We start from the raw sequence: 19,236 nt of genomic DNA, 5'->3' as shown, positions 1-19,236 counted from the left end.
AAGCCAATGACATGCAAAGTGTGCCTTACGCTTCAGCTTGTGGTTCACTTATGTATGCTATGGTTGCTACTAGGCCAGACATAGCCCATGCAGTGGGAGTTGTGAGCCAGTTTATGGCTAATCCAAGCAGGTTGCATTGGGATGCAGTGAAGTCCATTATGAGGTACTTGAAAGGGACTAAAAAAAAATGCCTCTGCTATGCTAAAGGACCATTGGAGTTGAAGGGATTTTGTGACTGTAACATGGGTGGTGATTGGATACACGGAAATCCACAAGTGGCTATGTGTTTACTCTTGCAGGAGGTGTTGTTTCATGGTGTTCTAGATTGCAAAAGATCGTTGCATTGTCTACGACAAAGGCTGAATATATTTCAGCCACTGAGGCTTCCAAAGAAGCCATTTGGTTAGCACGTCTATGCAGCGAGTTTAGTTTGCCTGACAAGGCACCTATGCTTGGTTGTGATAGCCAGAGTGCCATATGTCTAGCAAAGAATGCCATGTTTCATGCACGCACAAAGCATATTGATGTGCGGTATCACTTTATTCGAGAAGTGCTTGAGGATGGCCTTATCACATTGGTTAAGGTCCATACATCACAAAATCCAGCAGATGCTCTCACTAAGTGCTTACTCAAAGCACAACATCAGCTATGCATACAGATGGTAGGAGTCATGCAGCTTAAAGGCGTCATTTATGCCTTTAAGTGGGAGGTTGTTGGGTTAAAGGCCCAAATGACCCCTTTTCTGTACATTTTTAAAGGTTACTAATCTTTGTGAACTTGGCCACTAACTTAAAAATGGTCCTATACTTTAATAAAGGGAGTGTGAGCCCAATTTGCTCACTCACTTATTCCCCTCATGAAATCGAGCGCTCTCTCTCTCTCTCTCCTACTTCGATCTGTAGCGCCCCCATCTCAGCATGCTAGCACCACCTCTCCAAGCCTCAAGTCCTGCACTTCTCCTCGTGCTCTATCACTTGCACACACTGCTGCACGCTCATCATTCCAAAACAAACTCGTAAATCTGGGGTCCCTGTCGGAGACAATCGTCTCGGGCATGCCATGTAATCTGAAAAATCTGGGCCACAAATAATCTCGCTAAGTGATCCGGCTTGACTGTTTTCTTCACTGGAATGAAATGAGCATGTTTGGTAAATCTTTCAATGACAATCCAGATACCATCGTGACCACTCGTGTTCTCGAGAGATCAAAAATGAAATCCATTCCCAAGGGCGGGTGGGTATGGGCAAAGGCTGTAACAATCCCTGTGCTTTATGACTGTCAAACTTGACCTTCTGGCATACCAAGCAACTGCACACAAACTCGTCCACATCCTTCTTGACTCTTGGCCAAAAGAAGTATCTCTCTACCCCTGTCATGGTGGTAGCAATGCCGCGATGACCCGTAAAAGGCGGACAGTGGCATTCAGTCATAACCTTTTTCCTCAACGGTTGTGTAACGCACAACATGGTTTTCCTCATCAAGTAGCCATCCCGAATGGAATATCCCGCTATTATCTCCCATCTAGTGTCCGTGTGAAAACATTTGCAAAATCCGGATATGTGGCATGTTGGTTGACCATATCCTCGAAGCTCCTATGATGTATCGCGAAAATAGCCAGAAGCAACGGCTTCCGAGACAAAGCATCTGCCACCAAATTCTTATGTCCCTGAACATGGACAATCTGGAATTGAAACTATGACAAGATGTTCGCCCACCCCATCAGGTTTTCCGATAGCTGCTTCTGTGACAAGAAATAGCGTAAACTCTGATGGTCTGTAAAGACAATAAAATCCGCTCCGAGTAGGTAATGCCGCCACTAAGTAAGAGCATGGATAACCGCCAAAAGCTCTTTCTCATAAATATGTGCTGTTAATTCCGGCCTTGAGAACGATCAACTCTCGTAAGCAATGACATGGCCTTCTTGCATTAAGACCGCACCTAGACTACGACCACAAGCATCACAATATACTTCAAATGACCACTGTAAAACAGACTTGGACACTCCAAGTCAAGAATCTACCATGACAGCACCAAATAACCACTTCAAAACAATTCACAGTTCACAATTTATTCGACAGTGTCCCGGCGGAGTTCCGTGCCTAGAGATATTGGCCCCAAAGACTGGCGCCCCTTTCGCTATTTCTTTTTGTATTAATCTGAGTTCAAAGTACAAGAGTGGGGGTAGGCGCTCACACTCAGACTCTGTGTCCAGATGCTCTCAGTTATGAGGCCCCTCCCAGCTTATTTAAAGGGTACAAAGGATGCCAAAAGCAGAGCCCCCAAAAGCTGCCATAAAAAGTTGCCCCAAAAATAGGCTTTCAATTTTTTAAAAGCATCTTAAAAATTGAAGCTCTTTCTCTTTCCAAACTTACGTAGAATAAAAAGCACTCTCTCTCATCAATTGCGTAGAAAATTCCCACGCTAAAGCAGCCCATTGCGTAGCAAAAGCAATCAAAAAAATCCGCCGAAAAACTGGGCCTGCTTTTCCGTACAGTCCGTACACTGGCACGTGGCTTGTCCTCAGGCTGTGCCGCCATTTCCGGGAGTACAGTGCCACATTAGCACTGTTGCTACCAGCCAGGTCAGCATTTCAGCCCGCCACAAGGTGTGTGTGTGCACTGGGCAGCCACGTCATCAATTTGTGACACTAGGGGCGGGTGGGAATGGGTAAAGACTGTAGTAATCCCTGTGCCTTATGCCTGTCAAACTTGACTTTCTGGCATACTAAACAACTGCGAACAAAGTCGTCCACATCCTTCTTGAGTCACGGCAAAAAGAAGTAACGCACCAACCTTTCAAGGTGGTGTCGATGCCACGGTGACCCGTAAAAGGTGGACAATGGCACTCAGTCAAAACCTTTTCCCTCAGCGGCTGTGTGACACACAAAATCGTTTTCTTCATCAAGTAGCCGTCTCATATGGAATATCCCGCTACTACCTCCCCATTCTGTATTCGAGTGAATACATCAAAAAAATCCGGATCGGTGGCATACTGATCAACAATATCCTCGAAGCTTCTATGATGAATCGCGGAAATAGCCAAGACTAGGGGCTTCCGAGACAATGCATCTGCCACCAAGTTTTTCTGGCCTTGAACATGGACAATTTGGAAATGAAACTGTGACAAGATGTTAGCCCATCGCATCTGCTTTTCCGAAAGCTGCTTCTGTGACAAGAAGTAGCGTAAACTATGATGATCAATAAAGACCGTGAAATCGGCTCCGAGTAGGTAATGTCGCCACTGAGTAAGAGCATGGATCACTGCCAGTAGCTCTTTCTCATAAATCTGTGTTGTCAATTCTGGCCTTGAAAATAATCGGCTTTCATAGGCAATCACATGGCCTTCTTGCATTAAGACCGCTCCTAGACAATGACCACAAGCATAGTTTTTTCCAGGCGCGTCCGATTGCCCAATCGGGCTTCCTCACCCGTGCGCGCATGGTTGCCGCATGGTTCAGCTTTTCGGACGCAAGCAAGGCATTTTTGACGCGCTGGCAAAAAAGCCCCCGATTTGTCAAATGTGGCCCAAAACGCCTCTGCGCGAATTGTTAAAAACCTGCAGCCATCCGGTTTCTGCACAGAGAGCCCCCATCAAAGCTTGAGAGCCGAGAGGACTCCAGACCGTGAGCCGGGAGCCCTACCCAATGTCCACACACTCTCCCACGCGTGGCTAATTCTTCACCTACGCCGTCCGTTACTCGTGAGGCCTCCACTTTGTCAAGGTTTGCAACTTTGCAGTGTGCACCTTGCAAGTTTGCAGAATCCATATGGGCCGAGTGAAGCGTCCCGAATGGCAGTATGTAGAACAATTGAAGCGTCAAAAGAAAGGGCAATTTACATGTAAATGCAAGTATTGTGGGCATACTTGGGACGGCGGTCCCTCCCGTATTCGTGCACATTTATTGTCCCTCTTTGGCTATGGTGTAGGCCCATGTGGAATGGTGCCAGAGGACGTCAAAGAGGTGGTCACAAGATTGCATGTAGATGTACAGAATGATGGGAAGGACACAAATGCATTTGTAGATGCCATGGTGGATGATTTGGGAGCTAATGCCTCTGCCTCAGGCTCAATGAGTACACATGCATCAGGGAGTGCTCATGTAAGTGCCACTGGGACTTCGGCTTCCAAATCAAATGTGGGGTCCTCGAGCAAGAAGAGGAAGGTTGCACAAGGGCCCTTGGCAAGTGCATTTAGCTTGCAAGCACGCAAGCAAGCAAATCAAGCCTTGCGCAGGTTTTTTTATGCAGAGGAAATTCCTGAATGGAAAGTGCGGAGTCCTTTCTTTTTGGAAATGGTCAAGGCAATTGGACAAGTTGGTCCATCGTATGTGCCTCCCACATACAATGCTTTGCGCACCACAGAGTTAAATGATAAGGTCAAATGCATTGGTCATGAGATCATGGGTGTGCGCGAGAAATGGAAAAAACATGGATGCACAATTGTATGTGATGGATGGTCTGACACTAGACGCAGGTCTATCATTAACTTTCTTGCATGCTCTATACATGGTTCTGTGTTTTTGAAATCTGTGGACACATCTGGGGAGACAAAGACATCAGAATTTATTTTCAAGCAGCTTAAGGATGTGATTATTGGGGTAGGACCCTCCAATGTTGTGCAGGTATGCATGGACAATGCAACTAATTGTGTTGGGGCCGGGCAAATGGTGGAAGAGAAATGGAAACACATTTTTTTCACGAGGTGTGCATGCCATTGCTTGGACCTCTTGTTTGAGGATATTGGGAAGCTCCCTTGGATTGCAAAAATTCTTGAAGATGCAACAAAGGTTGTCACATTTGTCACAAGGAAGTCCACTGTCTTGGCATTGTTTCGAATGCTTAGCAAGAAGGAACTGTTGAAGCCATCGGCCACTCGATTTGCCTACTACTTCATCATGTTGGCTAGTCTTGTGGATGAGAGATGTATGCAAGGTGTGCGTAGGCTTATGATTGATGCAAAATTTGTGAAAATGAAGGCATCCAGGACTGCAAAGGCCATAGTGGTCTCGGACATTGTGTTTAATGCATCCTTTTGGCAAGAGGCCAAGTTGATTTTGAAGATTTGTGCTCCCATCTTGAAGATACTTCGTTTGGCTGATAGGGAAGGAGCCACCATGGGGCTTGTGTATGAGCTTACGGATCGCATGGTTGAGCAAATTCAAAACATGCAAGGTATTGATGCGGCAAGGATGCAAGAGATCAAGGACCTATGCGTTGATAGATGGAATATGATGCACACACCATTGCATGCTGTGGGATACTTGTTGCATCCTATATGGCGAGGAAGAGGGAAATTCAATGATAGTGAGGTTCATGACGGGTGGATGACATTTTTGGACAGGTATACCAAGGGTGATTTGACCATGCAGGGTACCCTCATTGATGAGTTGGACACTTTCCTCACTGAAAGAAAGTCATTTGCTCATCCTATTGCAAAGGATCCAAAGAGAATGCAAGAGGGTGTAAAATGGTGGGAGACTTTTGGGGCTTGCACGCCCACATTGCAGACTCTTGCACTTAAGGTGCTTTCTCAAGGGACATGTGCCTCTCCATGTGAGAGAAATTGGAGCACCTTCTCTCTCATTCACACCAAGAGAAGAAATAGGTTACTTCCTGCTCATACCTAGAAGCTTGTCTACATACACACCAACTTGAGGCTCTTATGCAAGATCAAAGAGCGCGGCTATGAGAGAATGGAGGTGACATTGGAGATGCTTAACAAAGAGAAGGATGAGGAGCGCTTGCTTGAGTTGCAGGAGATTCAGGAGGCTATTGCACAGAGAGCACTGCTAATGTTATGGAGTCTCTTCCGATTAGCATGAGTGATATTGGGACTTCATGCTCCGTTGCTGAGGATGAGGCTTGGGATGAGGATGAGGATGAGGATGAGGATGATGAGGGTGATGATGAGGAGGTGGCCTTTGATGAGAGTTAGAGCTCATTGCATTTTGCTCTAGCCTCGGTCCTGACTCCTCTTAGCTCTACAGTCTACTTATGTTTTGGATTCACTATTTAGCATCGAGCGGCTGGACTCCACCCTCTAGGCTCTATTTATGTTTTGTCATTTGAATTTTGGAGTACTCAGTACACAGTCTTGTTGGTTTTGGAGGCTCCATATTTTGCCATCTAGTATGATCATGATTCATTGATCATTTGATGTATCTATTGATCAGAGATCTTGATCTGTTTCTCGGCTCCCGACTCCTTGATTTAGCTAGATTCTACATTTTCAAGTTTCTATGATGTTTTAATGCATTATGTGGCTTTGGGCTACTCTCTAGAGTCTAGTGTTTTAATTTTAATTGCTATTTGTTATGAGATATATATATATATATATACACTAATATTTTAGTGCCGTATGGTATTCCACGTATGGAATCTTCGGGGGGTCTGAATCGGGCTTATCTCTCTTCCTCCAACGTTTCTGGCACGCCTGGGCTCTCTCCCTCTCCGCTGCTCATTCTCACATGGTATCAATCGCCGGTATTGGGGAGCATGAGTGTTTGGGCATCTAAAGGTTACCGCTAGGCATTTTGCATATTTTCATCACAGGGAAGTGCAGTTCCTCTGGCGTTTTCAGCCTCTAACGTTTTTGGAGAAAATCAGCGTTTTTTGGCTTCGAAGGCATCTCCTTGCAACTCCTCCCCTTGGCACCCCCTCCTTGCAACAAAATCGCCCCCCCTCCGCACCAGATCTGCCTAGCATTTTTTGGACAGATTTGCATTTTTAGGGAGATTAGCGTTTTTGCCTAGATGCTGCGTTTTCTGCAAATACTGAGCCTTTGCATCATTTGGGAGCGGCCTACACTTTCCTAGACCCTCTTCCATCACCTGGAACCAGTAGATCTACACTTTGGTGAGGTATCTGCAAGTAATTGGCATTTTTGGACAATATCTACTTGCTGTTTTTTCTCTGTTTTCAGCCCTTTGCAAGGCCCTCGACACCGGGAATCCTTGCAGGACGTCTAGACGTTCCAATACCAATCCGGCAACTACGAGCACGCTGTTTTACAGCGATTTTCAGCCCCTCATACCTGCGTTTTCTTGGCGGACAGCAGCAAACCCCTTTGTGTTAATTGCCTCTTACCACAGGTCTCTTCGGCGACTTGAGATCTTATTCATTGACCCTTTGTAAGGTGCAGCAGATGTGAATGTTGAACTTTGTTCAAGATGAGTGCCCCGAATGGTGCTCAAGGTAGGGAGGGAGAGCCTTCCGTTCCTTTAGTGAGAGAGTGCAAATGATCACAAAAAAGTGGCAAACACTGTGAATGAAGGTGCTGAGACTAAGAGATAGAGAGAGAAGAATACGACACCAGAATGTTGTCAAACCCTCCTCCGAAGGCCCCACTCTCTAGGGCGAGAGCGGTCTACTATTGATTTCACAAATCTCTGCAATGCAATGGACTTGGTGACCATGAGGGCGGGCTGAAATCTGAAAACACTAATGGCCGAAATCTGCAAATCTTGTATCTGCTGAATTCTGACTCTATGTCGATGACGACGACGCGACGAAAACGCAGATGCTGAAATCTGCGTTTTCCGGGCTGAATCTGACCGTGCGGCGAGGATTTGCTGCGGGAAGGTGAGATCTGCGAGGTTTGGGACTTGCGGTGCAAAGTGTACACGCTAAAAACTGAAAACGCTGATGCAGAAAATGGGGGTGTCGTCGGGAATCTGCAAAACGCTAGACTGAAATGCTGGTCCAAAACGCTAGGGCTGAATCTGTCTCTGCTATAGAAAACGCTAGGAGAACTGCAAACGCCAGGCTGATCTGGAAGTGGCAAAACGCTCGGGCTGATCTGCACTTGGGAAAAACGTTGGCTATCTTGGTAGCTTGAAAACGCTAGGTCTTCATGTTGGTCTTGCTAAGAAGATGCACTTCCATTGTGGTCTGCAGCCTCTTCTGCCAGAAATCCCTAGCGCTAGCTTTTCTTATATACTGGCTTAGTCATATTGCCCTACCCAGTTTCCCAACAAAATCACTTATTAATAATAAGTGAAAAATGGCTAAAATAGGGAAAATAGGTTTTCTGCACTGTAAAATGCTCCCAATGGAATCCGATGGTAATGCTGATGATCATGATGTGTGCAACCAGAGGATATGCATCTACTTTAAGTGTCTGGACATGCACGGTCTGCAAACAAACTCACAAAAGTTCCAGAACACTTCCTAAGCTACACTGACTGAACCCTTGTCATGAAGTAGCTTGTCCACATGCACATAGGGTTAGATGTGCACGTAACATCCCCTCCTTTTTAAAGTGAAGTACTGGTACCGATTTGCATGGCTTCCTTGTAGACTGCCAACATTTAGGGATGATCTTTGAAAAACTCTTCATCAACCCACACTGCTTCGTGGGTTCCTCGATCCTTAAACTTAAAAAAGTACTGTCTCACTTGCTTCTTTGAACCGTGGCGAAACCGATGCAACAACACTTGCTCCGGCGCCATGACTTCAGCTTCATCGATGATCTCCGGTTCTTCTTCTTCTGAAATGTACTTTGGAGGTGTTCCCTAAAACACTTTCGACCAAGAAACATGGAAAACGTTGTGCATTGACCATGAGTTAGGCAATTGCAATTTCATTGAAACCTCATTTATCTTTTTAATGACAGGAAATGGACCATACATTCGAAAAGACAACTTTGGATAGTTCTTTCCAACTTGCTTAAGACGTTGCTTCATGATTCTTAAACACACCCAATCCCCTTCCTTGATCGAAACATCCTGACGATGCTTATTAGCCTGCCGTGAGTAAGACTCCTGAGCCTTGCTTAGCCGAAGCTTCACACTCTCAAAAATCTCATCCAACGACTGAGTTCACCATTGGCAGCAGTCAAATACCGAGCGAGTCAAAAGTGACTGGACAGACGGCCAAAAGCTGCCTCATACAGAGTTCGACCAATGGCAGAGGAAAAAGTCACATTCAAAATAGCCTGAACCAATGGGAGATAGAGCTCCCAATGAGACTACTGATCATGCACATATGATTTTAAAACATCAAAAGCCAACTGATTGTAAATCTCTGTCTGACCATCTGAATGTGGATGAAAAGCCGATGAAAAATTCAACTTAGTGCCAAAATTTTCAAAGAGTGCGCACCAAAAATTGGACGTGAACTTAACATCCCTATCTGAAACGATCGATTTTGGCAAACCACAGAGAGGGTACCAATGTTTGATGAACAACCGTGCTACATCTTGTGCGGTGACTGTGGCCTTACAAGGAATTAACATGCAAAACTTGTTGAATTGATCAACAATTGTCAAACGTTGAGTGTTCCTTGAATGCAAACTAGGTGGAAGGTTAGTCACAAAATCCATGGAAATATCTTGAAAAGGTCCATCAGGAATAGGCAACAGAAGCAACAGGCCCCCGCAATAGGCAACGAAAGCGACCGGGCACTCTCAAACCCCCGCACGCGTCCGTAGTACCTAGAACGGTGAGGTGAGGAGAAAATCAAGGTCGGGACTATGTCCCATTGTCCGTCGTCCCCAGCTTCGATGTATGGAAAAGAAGGGGCACAGTCCACCCGAGTCGAAATCGGGTCCTCGGCTTTGCTGGTGCTAACTGGCCCTTACATAGCCTGATGGTCTGCAGGCACATGGCCCTGCTTGTGAAGATCCTGTCTCTTTGAAATGTTGAGGCTCTAGTGTAGCCTGATGTTCAGCAAGCACTCAGTCCTGCTTTTTAAGTTCACTCGCTGCTTTGAGGCTCTAGCTGTAGCCTGATATTCCACAGGCACTCGGTTCTGCTTTTGATGATTTGTCGGTTGGTTGCTGCTTGCGTCTCAATTGAGTTTGGGGATTGTTGCCTTGCTTGGCTCACCCGCTGAAGATAGGGACTAGGATCCGGACATCTTGCCTTCACCTGCCGATTGAGTTCTCCTCAAGAGGTACTCTCGACCTCACGCTGATCTAGCGCGGCCTTTCCCTGCCGGCTTGTCTTTGCCAATGCTGAGGAGAGCCTTCCTTGGCAACTACCTCGCTGCTGCTGATGATGCTGAATGGAGGGGGCTGTCTAGCCTCACCTCGAGAGAGTCCCACTGGACTACATGCTGGGGTGACATCTCGTTGTCCCCGCACGATGAAGAAGCCTTGGCTGTACTCCTTTGCTCTGACTGCGTCGAAGCAGGCCTTGATCATCTTAGGATAAACGCTGGCTGGCAGCTAGCTGCTGAATGTTGTCTTACGTCAAGTCACCGCGTCTCTGAACTGCGCCCAACACACCAGGAGATACTTAGAAGGATGAGCGACCCCGTCCCATCCCGGGTGCTTTATAGCTCGCGGCTTTGTTGTGTCCTTTGATGATTGATACATTTGTGGTAGCATCCTTGTACCTGTTCCTACTTCCTCTGAAGTGGTCTCTTTCCAGTCCTTTGGTTCCCACCCCAGCCGCATGAAGGTGGAGTATTCCTAACGCCCCCTCATGGGGGCTTGCCCAGGAGATTCTGGTGAGCTTCACTTAGCTCCACTGTTATGATGACCGAGGTTCCCAGGCCTAGGCTATTGAACTGCTTTGCTTTTCTTTCCTACCTGTGAGTTCTTGAGCTGGAGATTCCGTCCAAGCTTGTTTGCTATTCGGGTTCGAAGCCCTTGTAGACAACCTACACTTGCCGTCGATATTCGTGTCAATGATCACACTCCCTGTACATTCTTCATTTCTTGTACCCTTAATCTCGATGATGTGGGTTTGCATGTTCTGAACGAGGGACAGCCTGTCACGCTGCCCGTGACCCTACCACAAGGGTCTATGTGCATATGCTACATTCTGAAGATGAGCCACTGCCACTGTGACTCTGAGCCTGTGCCACCAGGCTTGAAGTGCCAATGCTAAAGTCACCTCGCCATCCTTGTTGACAACGAAGGCTGTATCTGAATGAGTCGGTCCCTTACCTTGGGCCGCTCTGCCAAGCCATACCAATACCAGGTTGAAGCTCAATGGATGATAGTCACGTTTGACTCCGGGTCCGCTTACCTCTTCACAAGGTGCTGGTCAACTCCTGACGAGCCTGACTGATGAGAAACTGCATATCTGAGGGCCGATCCAACTGGGGGCCGATTGAAGGTGAATGTTGAAGGGGGACACTTAGCATTGTGCCCCCGCGGCTGCCCGATGACTGGCCGCTGCTTTGATTCTTGATGGATGCTTGATGAGCATGGAGGGACTCTTCACCTGACGTATCCTGACGACTCAAAGTACCCCTGTTGCGCAAGTCTTCTGTGTATACCTTGATACAGAACACAGCCAAAGCTCTGATACCAATGTAAGGTGCAGCGGATGTGAATGTTGAACTTTGCTCAAGATGAGTGCCCCGAACGGTGTAACAGACTTGGACACTCCAAGTCGAGAATCTACCGCGACACCACAAAAGATCGCTTCAAAATAGTTCAAAGTTCACAATTTGATTCGAGACTGGCCCGACGGAGTTCCGTGCCTAGAGATATTGGCCCAAAAAACTGGTGCCCCTCTCGGTATTTCTCTATGTATTCATCTGTGTTCAAAGTACAAGAGTGCGGGCAGGCGCTCACACTCTGACTCTGCGTCCAGATGCTCTCAGTTATGCGGCCCTGCCCACGTATTTAAAGTTTACAAAGGGATGCTAAAAGCAAAGCCCCAAAAGCTTCAAAAGCTGTCCCAAAAGCTGAAAATCAAAAGCTTGAAAAATAAAGCAAAATAGGCTCTTTCTCTCTCTTTCTGTTATGCTTTAACAAAATAAAGCAATTCTCAAAAAGCCCTCTTGCTGAATTGCGTGGAATAAAAGCAGCCTTAGCGTAAGTTTTTCCAGCCCTTGGCGGAGCCTAAAAACTGCCAATGCTTTTTGCGTAAGACTCAGCCCTGGATTGTGTCCGTACAGCTGCTCCCACGTGTCAACAGCCCGCGCCGGATATTTCGGGCCAATCCGTACATACATGCCACATCAGCGTTTTCGGCAATCTGCAACAACCAACCAGGCAAGTGTGTGTGTCATGTGCAGCCACGTCACCAAATTGCGACAAACGGTGCATCTTGTATCTGCTGAATTCTGACTCTATGTCGATGACGACGATGACGCGCTGAAAACGCAGATGCTGAAATCTGCGTTTTTCGGGCTGAATCTGACCGTGCGGCGAGGGTCTGCTGCGGGAAGGTGAGATCTGCGAGGTTTGGGACTTGCGGTGCGGAGTCTACATGCTGAAAACTGAAAACGCTGATGCAGAAAATGGGGGTGTTGCAGAGAATCTGCAAAACGCTCGACTGAAATGCTGGTCCAAAAACGCTAGGGCTGAACCTGTCTCTGCTGCAAAAAACGCTAGGAGAACTGCAAACGCCAGGCTGATCTGCAAGTGGCGAAACGCTGGGACTGATCTGCACTTGGGAAAAACGCTTGCTGTCTTGGTAGCTTGAAAATGCTAGGTCTTCATGCTGGTCTTGCTGAGAAGGTGCACTTCCACTATGGTTTGCTGCCTCTTCTGCCAGAAATCCCTAGCGCTAGCTTTTCTTATATACTGGCTTAGTCAAATCGCCCTACCCAGTTTTCCAACAAAGTCACTTACTAATAATAAGTGAAAAATGGCTAAAATAGGGAAAATAGGTTTTCTGCACTGTAAAATGCTCCCGATGGAATCTGATGGTAATGCTGATGATCATGCTGTGTGCAACCAGAGGATATGCATCTACTCTAAGTGTCTGGACATACACGGTCTGCGAACAGACTCACAAAAGTGCCAGAACACTTCCTAAGCTAGGCTGACTGAACCCTTGTCATGAAGTAGCTTGTCCACATGCACATAGGGTTAGATGTCCACGTGACACCCTTGGGACCATTCTTTGAGCACGCGACATATCGACTCCGAAGCACAAGGCACGACAATCCCAAAAGACGCCCCCTACGTCCACTACGACAATGGCATCTTCCACTTCTGTGGCTACGTCGTCATCTACCAACGCAACATCCAACAACTACGCCCTCACACAGTTTGCTGAGGAGAAGAAGTTGGATCTACACAATTATGTTGTATGGAGGAACGAGTATGTACAATCATTGCCTGCCATCGACTCTAGGAATGGTTGAATGATTTCACCACTTCAACTACTCAGCCTACCCTTCCCACCGCCACTCAGGATCGGTTGACGAGTGGGTGGATCAGGACATACAAGTCTTCACCTTTCTTATGATGAACCTCTCAGACCCCATCACAAAGGAAGTCTCCAAAGAGGAGCATGCATGTCACGTGTGCACTTCACTTGCGCCACGTGGACACACTTCTGCCTTAGTCTAGCATGAGTCTTAGCTTAGGACTGAGCCTGGCACCTTTGTGAGCCTCTAGCAGGACGTGCATACCCATGCCGGTCACACTTGCATACCCTCTCTTGCACAAGAACATTCATTTCATCATGCAGGCATTTTACCGTGTGAACCACCTCTTATAAGTCGTTTTATTAAAAGTGACTTTTGGAATTCTTTTTGTAAGTTTATTGGAAAAGTAGGTAGGGAAAATTGCTAAAGATCTATAAAAGAAACCCATTGGGCGCTCAGGAGAAGCAGAAGAAGCAGGGACACAAGGAGGCAGGCACCCAGCAGGCAGGCAGCACCTCAGCAGGAGCCCTAGCGTTTTCTCAAGAAGAAGAAGACCCAGATCAGCCTGGCGTTTTCAGATTTCAGCAAACAGCCCAGCGTTTTCAGTTTTCAGCCTTAATGCCGTCGTCGTCGGCAACATCGCCATCGTCGTCGCAGATCTCTATCTTGACGACGACACTTTCGTCATCGTCATTGCAGTCCCGGACTTGACAACGACACCATCGTCATCATCGTCACAGTCACAGTCACCGTCGTCGACATAAACGAGCAGTACCCATTGTCGACATCACCGTCTTTGACACAGAACCGTCGTCGACTTCACCGTCATCGACACAGAACCGTCGTTGACTTCACCGTCTTCGACACCGTCGTCAACTTCATCGTCGTCGACAAAGACACTTAGCATTGTCTTCGACATAGACCTGGTCGTTGACCTCCCCGTCTTCGACATAGAACCTCAATACCTCAGCACCCCTTCAGTACCTTCAGTACCCAGCATCAGATAGCATCAATACCCATTAGCATCAGCATCTCAGCATTAAGTCATTGTATCAGAATTGTGCAAGAATAAAGAAAGTACTTGCTCTGGCACAACAGAGCAAGGGGGCCCTTGAGGGTTGGGACCCGACATCCCTGTGTCGTCTCTTTTCTCTCTCGTCGTTTCTCTTTCTTTCAGTTCAGTTCAGTTCTTTCAAGTGAAGTAAAGTGTTCCTTGTGTTTGTGTGCGGAGTACTAGATCCGAGCAAATCCTTATTCTCTTCCGCCGCACCTGACATTGGTATCACAGCTCCGTGCGTGCTTCGGCTTCGCGAACTCAAGGGAGGAGCCTAAATAAGAACCCTAGAAGAATCATGAACCTCAAGAACCAAGAAACATCAAGAACTTTAGTTGAACCAAAGAACCTCTCCCAGTTTTTTTTCTTGAAGAATCTTTGAGTCCCGACCATGGACTCACCAAATCCCATCTTCATTGCCATGTCTTTGAAGTAAGATCGACATCGGATCCACGAAAACCCAGATCTTGAGTACCAAGGTCTCCTAGCTTTGTATGCGGATATGGAAGGAGTTGGAGACAAGATCCCTAACCTCTTCTGCATTCGCATTCGCATTAAGCGTGCATCCATTTCCCTCGTGATTGAACTTTTGAAAAGGACTCCGGAACCAAACCTAAGTCCATCAGCACCGGTAATGTTTTCACCAGTCAGTGTTCGGGGAACAGCTCTTGCTACAGCAGGCAGAGTCAGCACTATCCGGTATAAAGCCCAGGCTGATATTTGGCAATCGAAGTAAGGCTGGACAGTGACCCTTACACGGTGTTTGCATTGCCAGCAGTACCCACAGCACTCGCAGTACCATCAGTCCTTGGTTTCGGAGGAATTTTGATCGGAGATGCATCCACAGCATTAGAAGCATTCATCAGTCAGCATCATAAGTACAGATAGATGCCTCACTTTTAACAAGGGGGATGTTACGTGTGCACTTCACTTGCGCCACATGGACACGCTTCTGCCATAGTCTAGCATGAGTCTTAGCTTAGGACTGAGCCTGGCACCTTTGTGAGCCTCTAGCAGGACATGCATGTCCATGTCGGTTACACTTGGATATCCTCTCTTGCACAAGAACATTCATTTCATCATGCAGGCATTTTACCGCGTGAACCACCTCTTATAAGTCATTTTATTAAAAGTGACTTTTGGAATTCTTTTTGCAAGTTTGTTGGAAAAGTAGGTAGAGCAAATTGCTAAAGATCTATAAAAGAAACCCATTGGGCACTTAGGAGAAGCAGAAGAGGCAGGGACACAAGGAGGCACGCACCCAGCAGGCAGGCAGCACCTCAGCAGGAGCCCTAGCGTTTTCTCAAGAAGAAGAAGACCCAGATCAGCCTGGCGTTTTCAGATTTTAGCAGACAGCCCAACGTTTTCAGTTTTCAACCTTGACGCCGTCGTCGTCGACACCATCGTCGTCGTCGAAGTCCCTATCTTGATGACAACACCATCGCCATCGTCATCGCAGATCCCTATCTTGACGACGACACCTTCGTCATCGTCATCGCAGTCCCGGACTTGACGACGATGCCATCTTCGTCATCGTCACAATCACCATCGTCGTCGTCGTCGACATCATCGTCGTCGATATAGACCAGCAATACCTGTCGTCGACATCATCGTCTTCAACATAGACCCCAACGAGACCCCGTCGTCGACTTCACCGTCATCGACACAGAACCGTCATCGACACAGTACCGTCGTCGACTTCATCGTCACCGACAAAGACCCTTAGTACCTCGTCGTCGACTTCATCGTCTTCGACATAGACCTTGTCGTCGACCTCCCCGTCTTCGACATAGAACCTCAATACCTCAGTTCCCTTCAGTACCTCAGTACCCAGTACTCAACATCAGTAGCATCAGTATCCGATAGCATCAGCATCTCAACATTTAGTCATTGTATCAGAATTGTGCAAGAATAAAGAAAGTACTTGCTCTAGCAACAGAGCAAGGGGGCCCTTGAGGGTTGGGACCCGACATCCCTGTGTCGTCTCTTTCCTCTCTCTCGTCGTCTCTCTTTCTTTCAGTTCAGTTCTTTCAATTGAAGTAAAGTGTCCCTTGTGTTTATGTGCGGATATAAGGTGCAGCGGATGAGAATGTTGAACTTTGCTCAAGATGAGTGCTCCGAACTATGCTCAAGGGTTCCTTTTATTTACGGAAGGGAGAGCCTTCCGTTCCTTTAGTGAGAGAGTGCAAATGATCATAAACAAGTGGAAAACACTATGAATGAAGGTGTTGAGACTGAGAGACAGAGAGAGAAGAATACGATACCAGAATGTTGTCAAACCCTCCTCCGAAGGCCCGACTCTCTATGGCAAGAGCGGTCTACTATTGATTGCACAAATCTCTACAATGCAATGGACTTGCCCACGATGTCGACGACGATGAGGACGGCGACGAGACGGGCTGAAATCTGAAAACACTAAGGGCTGAAATCTACAAATCTTGTATCTGCTGAATTCTGACTCTATGTTGGTGTGGACGGCGATGATGACGATGCGACGACGATGCACTGAAAACGCAGATGCTGAAATCTACGCTAAATCTGCAAACGCTGGCTGATCTGACTGTGCGACGAGGATCTGTTGTGGGAAGGTGAGATCTGCGAGGTTTGGGGCTGTTCTGCGGTGTCTGTATGCTGCAAACTGAAAACGCCGAAGCTAGTCACGAGGAATCTGCAAAACGCTAGGCTGACTTGCTGTTCCAAAAACGCTAGGCTCTGTCCTGCTGCAAAAATGCTAGGAAAACTGTTGTGATCTGCTAACGCCAAGCTGATTTGCAACTGCAAAACGCTGAGGCTGATCTGCATCTGAAGAAAAACGCTGGTCTTTGGTGGCTAAAAACGCTAGGTTGCCTGCCAGGGAGTCTTGCTGAGAAGGTGCTCTGTTGGACACATGGTCCCTGCTGCCTCTTCTGCCAGAAACTGCTAGCGCTAGGTTTTCTTATATATTGGCTTGGCTAAATTGCCCTACCCAGTTTCCCAACAAAGTCACTTATTAATAATAAGTGAAAAATGGCTAAAATAGGGAAAATAGGTCTGTGCACTGTAAAAATGCTCCTGATGGGTTCTGATCGTAATCTGATGATCATGATGTGTGCAACCAGAGGATATGCATCTACTCTAAGTGCTTAGACATGCATGGTCTACGAACAGACTCACAAAAGTGCCAGAACACTTCCTAAGCTAAGCTAACTGAACCCTTGTCATGAAGTAGCTTGTCCATGTACACATAGGGTTAGATGTGCACGTGACAGCGGAGTACGAGATCCGAGCAAATCCTTTTTCTCTTCCGCTGCACCTGACAATGCACATCCATTGTGGAGACGGATACTTGACCAGTTTAAGGAGACCTCGTTGCCAGGCAGATTACACTTGAATGCAAGTTGTACAGCGTCTAGTTCAAGGATTTCAACTCACTCAATGGGTTGACCCGCCGCATGCGGGAGCTCCGGGACGACCTTGTCTCTGTCGGACGCGGCATCACCTCGGCACGCATGGCTGGCCTCTTACTATTCAAGCTTCCCCCACGCTTTGATCCCTACTTTCACAGCTTGCTCACATCTGGACGTACCTTTTTTCCCACATGGGACGAGATTCTCCCTTCCCTCAGATAGATCAAGGGGCACTCCGCATTCAAAGCTAGAGGTGCTGTTGATACTGAAGGAACTTTAGTCGCTCAAGGAGGCAACAAGAAAGGCAAAGGTAAGAAGAAGAAGAAGAAGAAGAACAAGGACATCGAATGTTACTACTACCACAAGAAAGGGCACAAAGAATCAGAATGCAGAAAGAAGAAGCGAGAAGAGGCAAACAAGGAGAAACAGACAACCTCGTGGGTGACGTGGCATGGCCCTAGACAGAGTGGCAACAGACCCCGGCACACACATCCATAAAATGCGGAGACAGGCTGACGTGGCAGTCCCGGATTTCACGCTGACTTGCTGACAGGGCAGAGCATACGGGTTTCCGCTTTTTACGCTGCTGTACGGAAATCCCTGGATTTACACTGAGTTGCTTTTGGAGCCTATTGCTTTAATTTTAGCAAGGCTTTGGGGATAAACTGCTTTATTTTAGAAGCTTTTAAGTTGAGAAGCTTTTGGGGCTCTGCTTTTGGGCATCCCTTGTAACCTATAGATAAGTGAGCAGGGCACTCACTTCTCAGAGCATCTGGACGCAGAGTCTGAGAGTGAGCACCCTCCCACTCTCTTGTACTTTGAACACAAATTAATACAAAAAGAAAGACCAAAAGGGGCGCTAGTCTTTGGGGCCAATATCTCTAGGCACGGAACTACGCCGGGCCGTGTCGAATCAAGTGTGAATTGTGAGCTGTTTTGAAGTGAATCTCTGCTGTGTCGTGGTAGAATCTTGACTTGGAGTGTCCAAGTTTGTTACAATGGTATCAGAGCGCGGCCGATTTCTCTTCTACCAGGAAATCCGATCCTTTTCTCGCGACACTTATGGATTCCAACAAAGAACAATCGACTTCTTCTGCATCTGGGGATGCGGGAAGAGATCACGAAGAAGATTTGCATGAAGAGTACGGCCCACCTCGGCCTACTCGGGAAGAGATTGAAGAGATCGAACGTCCACAATTGGTTGACGACGCGACACAAATGATGATCAACATTGCGAAGGATCCGAAATTTGTAAAATTTTTGACTCAGAGATCCTTCGAAGAAGTGCACACCCAGTGGCAGAAGGCCACAGAGCCACCCATCAAACCGGCACTCAAGAAACCTCCTGCTCCGAGGATGTTTACAGAGCAAGAATTGGACGAGGTGGTTGATACACGGATAAGTCAACTTTTTGACGCAAAAGCCAAAAAGCACTACAAAAAACAGAAGAAAGGAACCGACTTCCCGGGTTATTTGGGTCGTCAATCTACTTTTGCATCGGCAAGAAAGCAGAAGAAGCGTGTGCGATTTGAAGGAGTATCCAGTTCTTCTTCTTCTTCTTCTGACAGTTCTTCTAGCTCTTCTGACTCGAGCAAAGAAGACGGAAAAGGGAAAAAGCGAAGCAAAAAGCAAAGCTTCGGAAAGGGCAAGAAAAAGGCAAAGAAGCCTAAGTTTCGCTTAGTTTCTGACAGTTCTACAGAGGACTCATCCTCAGATAGTTCACACTCCAACGATCACA

General features: G+C 47.1%; 2 protein-coding genes and 1 pseudogene across 3 annotated transcripts in view; 1 reads left to right on the top strand and 2 right to left on the bottom strand.

The window, feature by feature from the left end:
* LOC147454898 (Calcium-binding EF-hand family protein) overlaps nt 1–19,236 on the bottom strand; it is a 117,244-nt gene that overhangs the window by 77,190 nt on the left and 20,818 nt on the right. The window lies entirely within an intron of this gene.
* Nucleotides 3,767–5,748, top strand: LOC147454899 (uncharacterized). The gene has a single exon (XM_086517449.1). The coding sequence runs from the start codon at nt 3,767–3,769 to the stop codon at nt 5,624–5,626; it is 1,860 nt and encodes a 619-aa protein (XP_086373575.1). The 3' UTR covers nt 5,627–5,748.
* The window catches only part of LOC147454897 (uncharacterized), a 172,050-nt pseudogene continuing 163,793 nt past the window's right edge, over nt 10,980–19,236 (bottom strand).

This window comes from Adiantum capillus-veneris, chromosome 7 (genome assembly GCF_014529385.1).
Source record: "Adiantum capillus-veneris isolate H3 chromosome 7, ASM1452938v2, whole genome shotgun sequence".
NCBI lineage: Eukaryota > Viridiplantae > Streptophyta > Polypodiopsida > Polypodiales > Pteridaceae > Adiantum > Adiantum capillus-veneris.
The sequence above is the reverse complement of the archived record's forward strand: the minus strand, read 5'-3'. Positions and strand labels throughout refer to the sequence as shown.